The sequence below is a fragment of the Anabrus simplex genome, chromosome 1, assembly GCF_040414725.1.
Source record: "Anabrus simplex isolate iqAnaSimp1 chromosome 1, ASM4041472v1, whole genome shotgun sequence".
Lineage (NCBI taxonomy): Eukaryota > Metazoa > Arthropoda > Insecta > Orthoptera > Tettigoniidae > Anabrus > Anabrus simplex.
Genome location: NC_090265.1, coordinates 790071891 through 790087935, shown reverse-complemented (window position 1 = coordinate 790087935; position 16045 = coordinate 790071891). Strand labels below are relative to the sequence as shown.

The 16045-nt window shown below is 41.6% G+C and overlaps 1 protein-coding gene across 1 annotated transcript in view; it reads left to right on the top strand.

Annotated features, from left to right (window-relative positions):
* Positions 1-16045, top strand: part of LOC136856965 (uncharacterized) — a 197083-nt gene that overhangs the window by 72775 nt on the left and 108263 nt on the right. The window contains exon 9 of the mRNA XM_068231088.1: positions 11873-11975. Within this exon, the coding sequence (XP_068087189.1) occupies positions 11873-11975 (103 nt within the window). The remainder of the gene's footprint in view (positions 1-11872; positions 11976-16045) is intronic.

The window sequence follows — 16045 nt, the reverse complement described above, 5'->3', positions numbered from 1 at the left end:
TTCACAGTACTCTGGGAGATGTTTTCCATCAAGATAACGCTCGTCCTCATACTGCTGCTATCACCCAACGTGCTCTACAGAGTGTCGACTAGTTGCCTTGGCCTACGAGATCACCAGATCTTTCGCCCATTGAGCATTAACATTAACATTAACAATTGCTGACTTGACTGCCCTGCTGCAACAGGCATGGAACTTCATCCCACAAAATGGCATATGGCACCTGTATGACACAGTGCATGCACGTTCGAATGTTACTATAGTAACTATAGCGGTTCTCATGTCTTCTTGAGCATACTTGCACCTTTTCCCTGGGAACTTTCAACAAATAAATACATTACCTACACAATTCCTTAGCCTAAATTACATTCCTCTAATCTGATGTCTTCTTGGTGTTGGGATTTCATTTCACTTTCCACTAGTGTATTTTTATGCAGCTTATATTAGTATTTGGCCAGGCTGAGTGGCTCAGACGGTTAAGGCACTGGCCTTCTGACCCCAGCGTGGCAGGTTCGATCCTGGCTCAGTCCGGTGGTATTTGAAGGTACTCAAATATGTCAGCCTCGTGTCGGTAGATTTACTGGCACATAAAAGAACTCCCGCGGGACTAAATTTCGACACCTCGGCGTCTCGGAAGACCGAAAAAGTAGTTAGTGGGACGTAAAGCAAATAACATTATTATTATTATTATTATTATTATTATTATTATTATTATTATTATTTGGCATATATGTTTCCAAATATCTTCGCTAGGTAGAGCTGTCAGGCTTTCCATTTCTGCTTGTCTAATTTGTTCATTCTATTTACTATTAGATGCTAGTATATTTTCTAAATATTCTATTTTATTGACTATTTCTAATTCAACGCCTTCTAACCACCACCTTTCTTTTTTTCTTTAATTTATATCCTTTTTACGTACCATTACTTTTTCCTTAATATTCATTTTTTAAACTCAAATTTTTGCAATATTAAGTTGTTCATTTGAGGCTGTGTTCTTTACCAACTGATGTTAGAGAAAGCTGAAGGATGCTTGCAAAAACCAGGCCAGGAATGTGTTATTGATGATGATGATGATGATGATGATGATGATGATGATGCTTGACGTTTAAAGGGGCTAACATCGAAGGTCATCAGCCTTTCTTTATTATTAAGACGGGCCAATCATATTCTCCTTCTCTTCATTATCCAAAATATTGTTAATAAACGTAATGAACAACATTGGTGATAGTTTGCTCCTGTGCTATAGCCCAATATTTGAATGAATCTCTCCTACCATAAAGTCTTCCTTGCCGTGCGGTTACGGGCACGCACCTGTGAGCTCGCATCCAGGAGATGGGTTCGAATCCCACTGTCGTTGGCCCTGAAGATGGTTTTCCGTGGATTCCCATTTTCACACCAGGCAAATGCTGGGGCTGTACCTTAATTAAGGCCACGGCCACTTCCTTCCCATCCCTAGGCCTTTCCTGTCCCATAATCGCCATAAGACCTATTTGTGTCGGTGCGACTTAAAGCAAATAGCATCAATCAAAGTCTTCCTTTACTTTAATTATGCATTTAACCTCTGAATACAGATCTTCTTGGGCTTCAATAATTTTATTTGATACTCCTATTCTGGCCACCTTCACAGCAACTGACCATCTGCTGACAGAATCAAAAGCTTTCTGTACATCTATAGCTGTAATATTAACGTATTTATCCATTATTGCTTTAAAGAAAACTATATTGGCTGAAGTTCTCATTCCTTTCCTGAAACTGGACACGAAAGTATAGAGTAATCCTCTGCCCATCATATGAGTCATTTTGCAAATCTCCCAGTATAAATCCTGCTGTGTGTGTCCAACTAAGTATTGTATTCCCCTATATTTGTAACCCTCTCTCTTCCTTTTATACATGGGACATTTATTCCCTCTTGACATCTTGGGATTTTCTTATTATCAAAAATGTTGTTAAATATTTTTGTGATTATTTCATATTAACTTTCCATTTATCACGAACCCCTCATAGTCCCAAATACTCTATCCGCTCATTGTGTTGCTTATGTTCTTACTTGGTTGCTACTGCTGTTTTCTTTACAGATGTTATTTGTCCTTTTCCATACTTCCTTGGTTACACTTTCTTTACAATATCTATTTAATACTTGTACCTGTTTGTCATACCAATTCTCTCAACCTTCCCCTCAGAAATTCTTTATATTCCTTCCTCTTTTTTGACAAAACTCAATCCTCAGCTCCTTCAGTCCCTCATTTCTGTACACGTTTAATATCCTCATCACTTCAGATGTCTTTTTCTTATACTCTTCATTATCAAAAGTTTATTTTCTTGTCTTTTTCTTACAACCATTTTGCTGCCAGCTGTTACTATTGATCTTTCTACCGTTCATATTGTTTCATCTATGTTGTTATTCTCTATCATATTTTCAACTGTCTGATGTACCCGTGCTTCGCTACAGAATTCTAAGAGAAGTAGTGTACATGTTGTGAATAAGATTGCATTACATTACATAGCTCTTAGCATTACAGGAGAAACATAATGGGAAGGTTGCCATATGTCGTTTCTTACGTGAAGACTTGGTTAGGGAGTTTTCATTGTAATTGTAAGTGGAAAGTATGTGAAATAAACTCAATTGTCATAAAGCAGCAGGGATGGATGAAGTTAGATCTGAAGTGGTGAAATATAATGGGAAGCCAGGTATAAAATGCCTTCATAGAGTTATAAGATTAGCATGGAATATTAGTAAGGTACTTTGTGATTAGATGAAAGCAGAAATTGCACCTATCTATAAGCAAGGGAACAGGAAGGATTGCAACAGCTATCTAGGTATTTCGTTGATCAGTATACCACGCAAGGTGCTCATTGGCATTTTGGAAGGGAGGGTGCAATCAGTGGTTGAGAGTAAGTTGGATGAATACCAGTGTTGTTTCAGACCACAGAGGAGCTGTCATCAGTATGCGTCAGGTAGTCCAGCCCCGTGGTGTAGGGGGCAATATGACCGCCTGTCACCCAGCGGCTCCGGGTTCGATTCTTGGCTAGGTCAGGGGTTTTTAATTCTAAATGATTAATATCCCTGGTCTGGGGACTGGGTGTTTGTGTCGTCCTTAACGTTCTTTTCCTCACATTCAACACTTTACACTTCCGCCATTTGCATAATACACGCAGCCGGAGCTGTACGTTAATTAAGGCCACGGCCGCTTCCTTCTAATTCCTAGGCCTTTCCTATCCCATCATCGTCATAAGACCTACCTGTGTTGGTGCAACGTAAAGCAAATAGCAAGAAAAAAAAAATCGGATATTTATGTTGACAACTGGGCGTCAGTGAGAAGTGATGCTAGAATGAGTTCTTTGTTCAAGGTACTTTCACGGTTAAACAAGGCTGTAAACTTTCACCTTTGTTGTTCATAGATTACATGGATCATGTACTGAAAGATATAAAGTGGCAGGGAGGGTTTGTGTTTAGGTGCAAATATAGGAAGCATTTTGGCCTATGCCTTTAGTGAGTATGATATGAAAATGTCTTTCCAGAACTGAAGTAAGTCAGTAGGTAAGAAAACTGATTGATTGTCAAGTTGGGATTACAAATCTGGAACAGGTAAATCATTTCAAGCATTTAGGATGTGCATTCTCCCAGGATGGTAGTTTTGAAAGTGAGATTGAATCAAGGTACAGCAAAGCTAATGCAGTGAGCTCGCAGTTACAATCAACACTATTTCTCTAAGAAAGAAGTCAGCTGGAACAAAATCATCTTTACACCAGTCTGTTTTAAGAGCAGCTTTGCTTTACGGGAGTGAAAGCCAGGTGTACTCAGGATATCCTTTCATAAGGTAGAAGTAACAGACATGAAAGTAGTGAGAATGATCGCTGGTACAAACACGTGGGAACAATATCAGGTGGGTACTCGGAATGAGGAGATAAAGGCTGAGTTAGGAATTAATTCGACTGTTGAAGCTGTATGCTGTATGAGAGGTGAATGGAGGGGAATAGGTAACCTTGGGAATAATGGACTCTGTCATGGAGGATAAGAGAAGTAGAGGAAGATGAGCACAACTGTATTTGGACTCTGTTTCTAATGATTTAAAGACAAGAGGTATCAATCACTGCTGATCTGCATTTAGAGCAGTTGCCCAGGTGGCAGATTGTCTATCTGTTGTTCTCCTAGCCTTTTCTTAAATGATTGCAAAGAAATTGGAAAATTATTGAACATTTCCCTTGGTAAGTTATTCCAGTCCCTAACTCCCCTTTTTATAAACGAATATTTGCCCCAATTTGTCCGCTTGAATTCCAACTTTATCTTCATATTGTGATCTTTCCTACTTTTAAAGACACCACTCAAACTTATTCGTCTACTGATGTCCTCCCACGCCATCTCTCCACTGACAGCTCAGAACATACCACTTAATCGAGCAACTCGTCTCCTTTCTCCCAAGTCTTCCCAGCCCAAACTTTGCAACATTTCTGTAATGCTACTCTTTTGTTGGAAATCACGGAGAACAAATCGAGCTGCTTTTCTTTGGATTTTTTCCAGTTCTTGAATCAAATAATCCTGGTCAGGGTCCCATACACTGGAACCATACTCTAGTTGGGGTCTTACCAGAGACTTATATGCCCTCTCCTTTACATCCTTACTACAACCCCTAAATACCCTCATAACCATGTGCAGAGATCTGTACCCTTTATTAACAATCATATTTGTGTGATTACCCAAATGAAGGTCTTTTCTTATATTAACACCTAGATACTTACAATGATCCCCAAAAGGAACATTCACCCCATCAACACAGTAATTAAAAGTGAGAGGACTTTTCCTATTTGTGAAACTCACAACCTGATTTTTAACCCCGTTTATCATCATACCATTGCCCACCGTCCATCTCACAACACTATCGAGGTCACCCTGCAGCTGCTCACATTCTTGTAACTTATTTATTACTCTGTACAAAATAACATCTGCAAACAGCCTTACCTCTGGTTCCAATTCTTTACACATATCATTGATATAAGAAAACATAAATGTCCAGTAATACTGCCTTGAGGAATCCCCCTCTTAATTATTACAGGGTCAGATAAAGCTTCGCCTACTCTAATTCTCTGAATTCTATTTTGTAGAAATATAGCCACCGATTCCGTCGCTCTTTTTTTCTAGTCCAATAGCACTTATTTTTGCCAGTAGTCTTCCATGATCTACCCTATCAAATGCCTTAGATAGGTCAATCGCAATACAGTCCATTTGGCCTCCTGAATCCAGGATATCTGCTATATCTTGCTGAAATCCTACAAGCTGAACTTCAGTGGAATAACCTTTCCTAAACCCAAACTGCCTTCTGTCAAACCAGTTATTAATTTTGCAAACATATCTAATATAATCAGAAAGAATGCTTTCCCAAAGCTTATATGCAATGCATGTCAAACTTACTGGCCTCTAATTTTCAGCTTTATTTCTATCACCCTTTCCTTTATACACAGGGGCTACTATAGCAACTCTCCATTCATTTGGTATAGCTCCTTCAACCAAACAATAATCAAATAAGTATTTCAGATACGGTACTATATCCCAACCCATTGCCTTTAGTATATCCCCAGAAATCTTATCAATTTCAGCTGCTTTTCTAGTTTTCAACTTTTGAATCGTACTGTAGATGTCATTGTTATCATAGGTAAATTTGAATACTTCTTTAGTATTACTCACATAGGAAAAATGGGGCCACAGAGCTGGTTACAAATAGAGGATTGTTGCAGAGTTTAGTAAAATCACAAGAGTCCTGCAGACAGAACGCTGAAAGGCATAACAGTTTGTAATGAAGTATGTATGTCTGTATATTTCGTCAGCGGCGGCGGCTGATACTCTTATCAGAGTTTTCGTTTCTCGCCTGCAGTTCCGTAATCCTTAGTCCACACGATGAAGGTGGCCCTGATGGCTCATCAGACCAATTCTTGCATAAAACATGCGACCACACATTGCATCCGATGGAAGGTGGGGGGCTTGGCAGTGTTTGACGTAGCTTCTTTCTCTGGTGAGTGTTTCTTCTGCCTGTCTTTGACGTTCCTGCTCAAACTGTGCAACTGAAGCTGAGATGGCAGCATGCCAGCGAAGGCAGTCCAATGCAAGAGTGTGCGAAGAATACTCCCAGAGTACGAGAAGGGCTCCACCCTTTCCAGATCTGTGCCAGATATAGTGATATCAAAATTTGGTGGGGTCCAGGAGCAGGCTAAGTAAGCACTACCCCTCTCATGGTCTGCTTTATGTTGGTCTTTATATCGCTTCAGAGGAGCACCATGAGTCCTCTTGCCAGTGCTGAGTTCACCATACAGGATTTGCTGGGGGAGTCTGCTGTCATTCATGCAATAGATATGGCCTGCCCATCTAAGCCGATGATCAACAATGGTGGCTTCGATACTGTTTAGCTTTGCTTTCTCGAGAACTGCTATAGTTATATAGTCATCCCATTTGATGTTCATGATGGATCTAAATTTTTGTTGATGAAAGAATTCCAGTTTCTTGATGTCCCGGCGATATAGAGTCCAGGTTTCACACCCGTACACTAACGTAGAAATAACAACAGCTTGGTACACCATTATTTTTGTACGGGTACTTAGATCATTTGCTCTGGAATACACGATGTGAGACATCCAAAGGCCACATGGGCAGCCTGTGTTCTGTTTTCCACGTCCTTCTCAGAGGTACAGTGCATTGAGAGAATACTCCCACGGTACGAGAAGTGCTCCACACTTTCCAGAGCTGTCCCAGATATGGTGATATCAAAATCTGTGTGGGGGGGGGGGGGTTGTTTCCAGGAGTAGTCTGAGAAATTACTTTGGTCTTCTGAATGTTGACAGTCAGGCCAAAGTGTTCATAAGCTCTGTTGAAGCAGATGACAGATTGTTGAAATTCTTCTGGTGTGTGAGCTGAAGAAGCATTGTCATCTGCATATTGCAATTCTGTGACCCTAGTGGAATAGGTTAACCTTTTGGAGCAAAATCTGGCCTGGTTGAAAAGCCTCCTGTCATACCAATATTTAATTTCCACACTTGTGTTGTTTGCAGGCATTGTCTCATAAAGCATAGTTGCCAGGTACAGGGTGAAAAGTGTAGGTGCAAGTACACATCCTTGCTTGAGTCCATTTATGATTGGAAATTCTTCTGGATATCATTCTGATACAGTACCTGACCAACCATACCATCATGGAGAGCTTGGATCAGACCAACAAAATGCTCGGGGAATCCAAAATGCCTCAAAACCATCCACATAGCATTTCGAGGTACCGTATCGAAGGCCTGTTCAAGGTCATAGAACACTAAGAACAGAGGTGTCATTTTTTTCTCTGCACTTCTCCTGGAGTTGTCTTGCGCAGAAGATCATGTCAATTGTACCACAAGAGGCTCGAAACCCACACTGAGATTCAGGTAGTAACCTCTGAGAAACAACCTGAAGTTGATTCAGTAAAATTGTAGCAAATGTTTTTTCAGCTATGGAGAGCAGGAAAATACCATGGTAGTTTCCACAGACACTGCGATCACCTTTTTTGAAGATTGTAACTATTCTGGAGTTTTTCATGGCAGCAGGAACATATTTGATTTCCCATATTAGAAGAACCAGATAGAAAAGCCTGGTTTTTAGAGGTGAGCCTCCACTTTGAAGAGTTCAAGAGGAATGTTGTCTGATCCTGGAGCCTTCCCTGTTTTCATTCTGCTGTGAGCTTTGATAAACTTTTGGAAGGTTGGAGGAGTGTCCATCCAGGATTGGGGAGTATGTTGAGGAACGTGTTGAAGAAAATCAACAGCTTTCAGAGTTCCTGATGATGAGCAGACAGGACCATACAGTTCTTTCAGTCCTGCATAAAAGTTGCCTAAATCCCTGATATCTGAGAATTTCTGAAGTTCCTTGACTTTTTGCTGCAATCATTTGTTCTTCATTTCTCTGATTTCAGACTGACACTTCTGTTCTAGTTCTTGACAAGTTGCTTTCTTCTCTCTGGAGGATGGATCTTGAGAAACAAATAGTAGGCATCCTGTTCAGCCTTGATGGGGTTCAAGATTTCTTCATTGTTATTATCAAACCAGTCTTGTCTCTTCCTTTCCTCATAGCCAGTGACTTTCTGTGCAGACTCTGTAAAGTTATTTTGAAGTGTGGTCCATTCACATTCTACATCCTTTGTGTTAATTGGATTGTGAGTTAGTTGTTCTAGAACACGTTTTGGTATTCTGTGGTAACACTATAAAGTTGAAGCTTAGAGGTGTTGAACTTCTTCCTTGTTGGATTCATGAAGTGGGTTCGTGGCTCTTTATGGATGGTAATCCTGAATAGACTAATAAGAATTTTATGATCTCTCCAGCAGTCATCAGTATTCCGGGCTGTTTTTGTAATTAGGACATCATTCTTATTGCATTGTCAGATGATGATATCTATCATATTCCAATGGTTAGAGCGTGAGTGCATCCATGTGGTCTTGAAGCGATTTGGCAGTTGGAATTGGGTATTAGTGATAAAGAGCTCATGCTCAGCACACACGGCAAGAAGTAAGACCATTAGCATTGCAGTTCCCAATTCCATGTTTACTCATGACTCTTCCCCGTAGGAGGTTGTCTGTCCCTACTCTGGCATTGAAATCTCCTAGTTGTGCAAGCTGTCTGTAGCAGGCACCTTGGTGAGGACTGTATTCAATTGGTGATAGAAGCAGTTCTTAGAATCCTAGTCGTCCTTAAGAGTGGGGGCATATGAGGACATGAGAGTAATGAATCTGCCTCCTGTAAGGGGTATGCAGAGAGTCATGAGTCATTCATTTACTGCGATGGGAGCGAGTCGCTGATCATTCACAAATTTGGTCTTTGCTGCAAAACCCACACCACGGATGCAACGTTCATTTTCCTCCTTTCCTTTCCAGAAGATGGTGTAGCCTGATGAAGCCTCAATGATTTTTTTTTCTCCCGCGAATATTGGTTTCACTCAGGGCGATGACATCTCTTTACCTTATGGCTGATGAGAGCTGTTCTTTCTGGTCTGTTGTCGTTATCTAATAATGTTCTGAAGTTTCATGCACCAATAGTGATGATCGTAGATTTGTTTCATGATTTCAACTGCAGTTTGGTGTAATCCTCTGAGTGTAGTTTCCCAGACAGGTTTTGAAAGTGACTACCATTTTATAGCCCATATTTTCTATGGCCTTCCCCATTCAGGGTGCGCAGTGGTGGTCCTCAATAGACCTGCCCAGTCACAGTTGCAGGACCGGATCCCTGAGTAGTCACAGCGTCTCAGGAAGGCGACCATCACACATCTGCCGCCAACGTGCAGGTCCAGACTAGAAGCTTCCATTTTACCCAAACCTGCTTCCGTCATCCTTATCCCATTGCCGTTGAGCTTTTAGAGGAACAGCAGGAGAGTATGTCATAGGCATGAGTTTGTTTAAGGTGGATCGCAACTTGCTGGGAAGTGACCCATACGCTATGGTCCTGAAGCCATTTACTGTGGCATATACAGCACTAGCTGATGTACCTGTGATTCGCTACGGGATTCTCAGAAACATTGTCTTCGTGGTTTTCCTAACTGAAGTCAACTTAGGCCATTACAAAAACTTAAAAAATACTTGATCAAATGAAAAAATGCACATTTTCTCAATTTAACCAACAGTACTACGGTACCGATCTAACAGTCCAAAGTTCCAGTGCTGGAATGACCAGGCCGCAGACAGCCATGAACACTCCTCTGCTATTATTCCGTTAAATATGCACACTGCTCATTCCATTCAGTGCCTCAGAGTACGGATTTAATAGTTCGAATGATATGATGAACCAGTGTGTTACGTACCAGTAATATCAGAAAATTTATGAACCAGGGGAATGGCATGCTGGAGAAGAAAGTTGTCCAACTCCTCATCTACTTCCCGCCAATATTCAGGCAGGCTGTTATACTCGGTACGACCAGGCCGTGCGGTTAGGGGTGCGCAGCTGTGAGCTTGCATCCGGGAAGTAGTGGGTTCAAACCCCCTGTCGATAGTCCTGAAGATGGTTTTCTGTGCTCTCCCATTCTCATACCATTCAAATGCTGGGGCTGTACCGTAATTAAGGCCAGGGCCGCTTCCTTTCCCCTCCTAGCCCTTTTCCTATCCCATCGTCACCATAATACCTGTCTGTGTCGGCGAGACATAAAGCAGATTTAAAAAACTCGGTATACAGCTGTATCCCATCTATCGGAGATGAGTTGCAACAGGGACACAAAGCACATCCCAACAAACAATGGTCAGTGTAATGTTATTGTTGATCAATGTTATGAGCTTTCTGTATTGTAGGCCTTCACATTTAGTTTACTTTCGACTCTGTGGTATTAGGGCGTCTTACAAAAGTATTTATAGCATAGACTGTAGTTCCTTATTCCCCAACTATGCATACCAATTTTCATTAAATTCTCTTTACCCATTTTCTCGTAACTCGGCGCTAATATGGACTTGGCAACAAAAAATCAAAATTCATGAATATCTCTGTTATCATAGTCAGTACGGTAAAAATGTATAGATCGTCACCATAAGACCTATCTGTGTCGGTGCGACGTAAAGCCCCTAGCAAAAAAAATAAAAAAAATGTATAGGACATAAATGATCAAAAATAGAATACTTTATACAACTTTAGTTATGTAATATTTGTCGATAGGACCACTAATAACACACATATTTGAGAAATAAATTTTAGGCCTTCGCCTAAACTACCATTTTATGCAGCGTGAATAAAATTATTTATGGCCTAGATTATAGCTACATATTTCCCGACTTTGCTTGCCTATTTTCATTAAGATAGGACCACTGATAACATACATATTTGAGAATTAAATTTTAGGTCTTCTCCTAAACTACCATTTCTCTCAGCGTGAATAAGATTATTTATAGCGTAGATTGTAGTGACTTACTACCAGACTTTACATACCGGTTTTCATTAAATTCTCTTCAGCCATTTTCTCGTGATGTGTGTACATACAGACAGAAATTACGGAAAATTAAGAACTGCATTACCTTGTTACTATGGACACGACTGATACAGAAATACCGTCCTTTTCAAATTCTGAGCAATGTACAGACAAAACTCTTATATATATGAGACATGCAGTTTCCGGCACCAGAACTGCAATGGACTGCCGCAGACTCAGAGTACATCTGAGGTCTGCCTTTACAAGCCAATCCATCTGGCATGGCCTCTTCCACCTCCACAGGTGTTGAGAACTAAGAAATCAGAGGTTCCTCCTCCTATTGCTTTGCTGTTAGGTCAGAACACCCTGGATTTCAGTGGCATTTCCTCCACTGGGTGACCATCACCCAATCCTAAGGAGGCTCCTCTACCCAGAGCCATTGGCCTACCTTAGGGGGTCAAGTTATTTACCACCGCTCAACACTCGGCGTTAGCTGTTTTTACAAGCTGGTTGCCAACCCAGCTAACCCTCCTCCTTTCTCATTCTGGGCTTGGGACTGGACAACGGTGAGTTATATGTATATTTGGAACACTACCACATAAAGAAATATGTTATTGCCTCTGTAAGCAGTGAAATGTAGTAGACTGTAAATAAAACATGTCTTTGAAATTGAAAGTAAATTGGTAAATTCAAATAATGATGAGCTGGGCTGAGTGGCTCAGACGGTTGAGGTGCTGGTCTTCTGGTCCCAACTTGGCAGGTTCGATGCTGGCTCAGTCTGGTGGTGTTTGAAGGTGCTCAAATACGACAGCCTCATGTCTGTAGATTTATTGGCACGTAAAGGAACTCCTGCGGGACTAGCGTCTCCAAAAACCGTAAAAGAGTAGTTAGTGGGACGTAAAGCCAATAACGTTATTATTAATAACGATTTAATGCCTATCTAAGAAGAGATAGTATTATTACTTATGGGTTATTTCTCTGCTTCTGTTTTAGGAATCTTTCGATCCAATGCTTTTTGGTTGCCAGCTTCTGGGAGATGACTTTTTCCTTCATTTGGCGTATGAAATGATGCCTCATTTACCCTACGCATGGAAGAGTAAGTAGACCGAGTTTCCTTATGTTAATCAAGACATTGTTTCATATCCTTAGGCGTTACTTACTTAATCCTCACTTCTTGATACCAATCATTTTTGAGATATTCTTTTACTGATTGAAGTCCGAATTTATTCTGAACTTGTTTGACCCCTGTGGCTGAATATTTCTTAGCTTAGTTCTAATGTAAGGGATGACTGTGCTGAAGGAACAGAACACTGGAATATTTACTGTTTCTTTGTTTTTATTTATTTCCTAACTTAAAGATAGGTTTAGTATGGCCAAACTGACAACTGAATACAATATGTCAGGAGCATCCAAAATGTTTCTTTGTGTGGTAAGTTTTGAAACAGTCTTCCAAATGAAGACGAACAAGGCACTTCTTGCACTGGAATATGAAGCTTTCTTTGTGCTTCAGTAATCATTTAGGTTAGGTTTCGTATGCTGTGACATTATGATGAGGAGGGCATAATAAGCCTTCATTTCATGTACGGGTACATCTTTCTATGTACAATATTACTACAATCCCTGCCAGACAGAAATGCATTGTGTGCATATTTATTAGTTTCATTTACGATCTCCATCTAGAAATTATCGCCCAAGAATTAACTAAATACATCTAATTCTGTTCCAGATTCAAGCAGTTGTCGAGAAATCAATCGATTGACTCTGCATTGACTGCTGAAATGGAATTTTATTGGATTATCCAGCTCCTTAATCCAGGCCTAATCACACGCGCATACATCGCTTTCGTTTACCCACTGCTCACTGTCCTCACAGCTTTCACTCAAATTGTCATCAGAATTACCTTTCCTGAATTCATCATCATTTATGTCAGTCATTTTCATTTAGAACTTCATTCACCCACTCATAAAATTCACCAGACTCGATATACTTTATTGCGATAAAATTGAAATAACAAAGAACGTAGTTCAACCTATTCAATACAAATAAATAAGAAATGTAGAGTTACATTTCTATTTAATTAAAAGCGGAAGCATTACCGGTTTCGACCTCAATCTGGGTCATCATCAGCCGAATAAAATTCAAAAACAATGCATAGCTAAATAAGAACTTAAAGAATGAGTCTTTCACAAAAACAGTTGAAGAGGCAAAATAAGATGATGGGGATTGGCACTGTGTGAATTTAAATTGTGAAAAGTAGAAGAAGTAGGTCAGTCACTTATGTGAAGTAAGGCGCGATCTTCTGAATAGTAGCACCAGAAGTCTGTGCTGGCTTGCAGTTCTAAGCTGGCACAGCAAGAGGGTAAGGCTTAGTTCCACCCCCCCACCCTAAGAGGTCTGCAAAAGCCGTGCCCCAGCCGGCGGAGGCGACATCGTCTACCAGGGTTGGGAAATCATCTCCCAGCCCGTCTAAACTCGAAAAGAATGCAGTGAAGAAGAACGCCCCTACTGGGCGCTCCCGCATTTCCCCTGCAAGAGGGAAATCGTGCCCTCCATCTGGAGGGTATGAGTCTGCACCAGCGGGTACTCCTGCTCCAAAACCTGCACGTTCCCCTCGTAGGGGAACTTCCAGCCCCCTGAAAGCGTCGAAGTTCTGGGCGTCAATCCTGCTGTCTGTCGATGGCGCGATGGACGTCGAGCTGTCATCTACATCTACGGATGTAGATGTTGATAATGGTTAGGTTCACAAGCATCTTGTCGCTTATAACCTAACACTACTTTTACAGTCCACGCTATGGCACTGTTACTGTGGAATTGTAACGGTTATGACAGGCATCTTGCTGAGCTGCGTCAGCTCATTAGTGAGTACGCGGCAAGTATAGTCTGTATTCAGGAGGCAAACTTCAGACCAGGTCATCATACGGTCTTGAGAAATTTCAGACTATACTCGACAAAATTATATTATGCTCACCGGGCGTCTGGTGGTGTGGGTATTTTTGTTCGTTCTTATACCTATAGCGAAGAGGTTCCTCTAAGGACCCCACTGGAAGCAGTTGCGGTGCAGGTACCGCTGCCTTTTATAATAACAGTGTGTAACATTTATTTTCCACCAGCCCAGCCTCTTAACATAAATGATGTCCCTTCCTCTTGTTGGGAGATTTTAACGCCCATCACTCCATATGGGGCTCTGAGACGCCTTGCCCCCGGGGAAGAGAGCTGGAAACATTAGTAACAGAGCTGGATGTATGTATTTTGAACACAGGTGAACCAACTCACTTTAGTGTATGTTACGGTACATATTCTCGCATAGACGTAAGTCTATGAAGCCGAACGTTGCTTCCGCTGTTTTGGTGGAATACACACAATGATCTCTGTGACAGTGACCATTTTCCCATCTTCCTTACTTTGTTGAAACAAAAATCCATCGAGTCTCCTCCTCGATGGATTCTTAAACATGCTGATTGGCCAAAGTATGCATCACTGGCTGTCTTTAATGACGATACCAGGTGGACTGCCGGCGGGGAAACAACTTACATCACACAGATTATTCTTACTGCTGCTGAGGAGTCCATTCCCTGCTTCTCAGGGATTCCTCGCCAAAAACTCGTTCCTTAGTGGAACGCCGAAATTGCAGCAGCTATCAAAGTACGCCCTTGCGCTCATAAACGTTATCGTAGGCAGCCTACTGTGGTCAGTTTGGTAACTTTTTAAAATCTTCGCGCTAAGGCGCGAGTTCTTATTCACCAAAGTAAGAAAGCTTCGTGGGAGAGATATGTGTCGTCTGTGACGTCACATACTCCATCATCTCAAGTGTGGACTAAACTTCGATGTATTTTGGGTAGAAATTCTAAGTTCCCATGGAGGGAATTAGATATTTTTCCACCAATAGAGCATATCTCCATTGTGGAGTTTTATCTCCCGTATGCAGTTATCAGACTGTGCCTCTTAAATAGGCTTCTGATAAGTTCACCTGCATACTCCCCAGCGTCAGTGGGTAGGGTCTGACACATCCCACTCTGACGAGTCTAGTGTCAGACCTAAGACGAAACACTGGTTAATAGAGCAAATGCCTGAAAAGCCATACATCTAATTTTAATCGTATTTCGGGTATCCAAGGATCATATTCTGTACTGAGAATTTCCTTTGCAGGCAGTGTCTTCACTGAACCACTCTCAATTGCTAACCATCTAGCTAGTAATTTCGCGGATGTATCTGGCTCCGGGAATTACCATTGTGATTTCCTCGCTCTGAAGCGGGAGGCAGAACGTCATCACCTTAGTCTTGACATTCAAGCTCCAGAGGACTACAACGTGCCCTTTACGGAGTGGGAACTCCGCAGTGCCTTAGCGCTTTGCAAGGACACGTCTCCTGGACCAGACAATATCAATAACCAGATGTTGAAACACCTTAGTGAGGATAGCCTACTATATTTCCTTCGTGTGTTCAACCGAATCTGGATAGAGGGTGATTTTCCGCCTCAGTGGCGAGAGGGCATAGTCATTCCTGTCCTCAAGCCTGACAAGGATCCTAAGTATGCAGGAACTTACAGACCGATTTGTCGTACAAACTGCCTATGTAAGCTATTTGAGAGGATGGTAAATCGCCGGCTTGTGTGGTGTCATGAGAAACAAGGACTCTTGTCCAAGTACCAGTGTGGTTTACGAGCCGCTTGATTGACCACTGACTACTTGGTATGAATGGAGAGCTCTATCCAGGATGCGTTTCTCCGCAAACAGCATTTGATAGCTGTTTTCTTTGACTTAGAAAAGGCCTTGACACCACATGGCAATATGGTATCCTTTCAGTCCTGCCTCATTGAAGATTCTGAGGTCACTTGCTGGTATTGATTGCGAATTTTTTGTGTCTCCGTATGTTCCATGTCCGAGTAGGGAGGACATATTCGCAATACCACTTTCAGGAAAATGGAGTCCCACAGGGATCGGTTCTTAGTGTCACTCTGTTCGCCATTGCCATAAGCGGTATTGTTGCTGCTGCTGGTTCAGCAGTAATACCGTCGCTATATGTGGACGACTTTGCTCTGCACTATAGCTCGCGTAATATGGCATTACAGCAAGCTATTAGGAGAGTGGAGCAGTGGACCTTCCAACATGGCTTTTGGTTTTCCACCACAGAGACCTCTGTTGTCCACTTTTGTCGCCAACATACTCT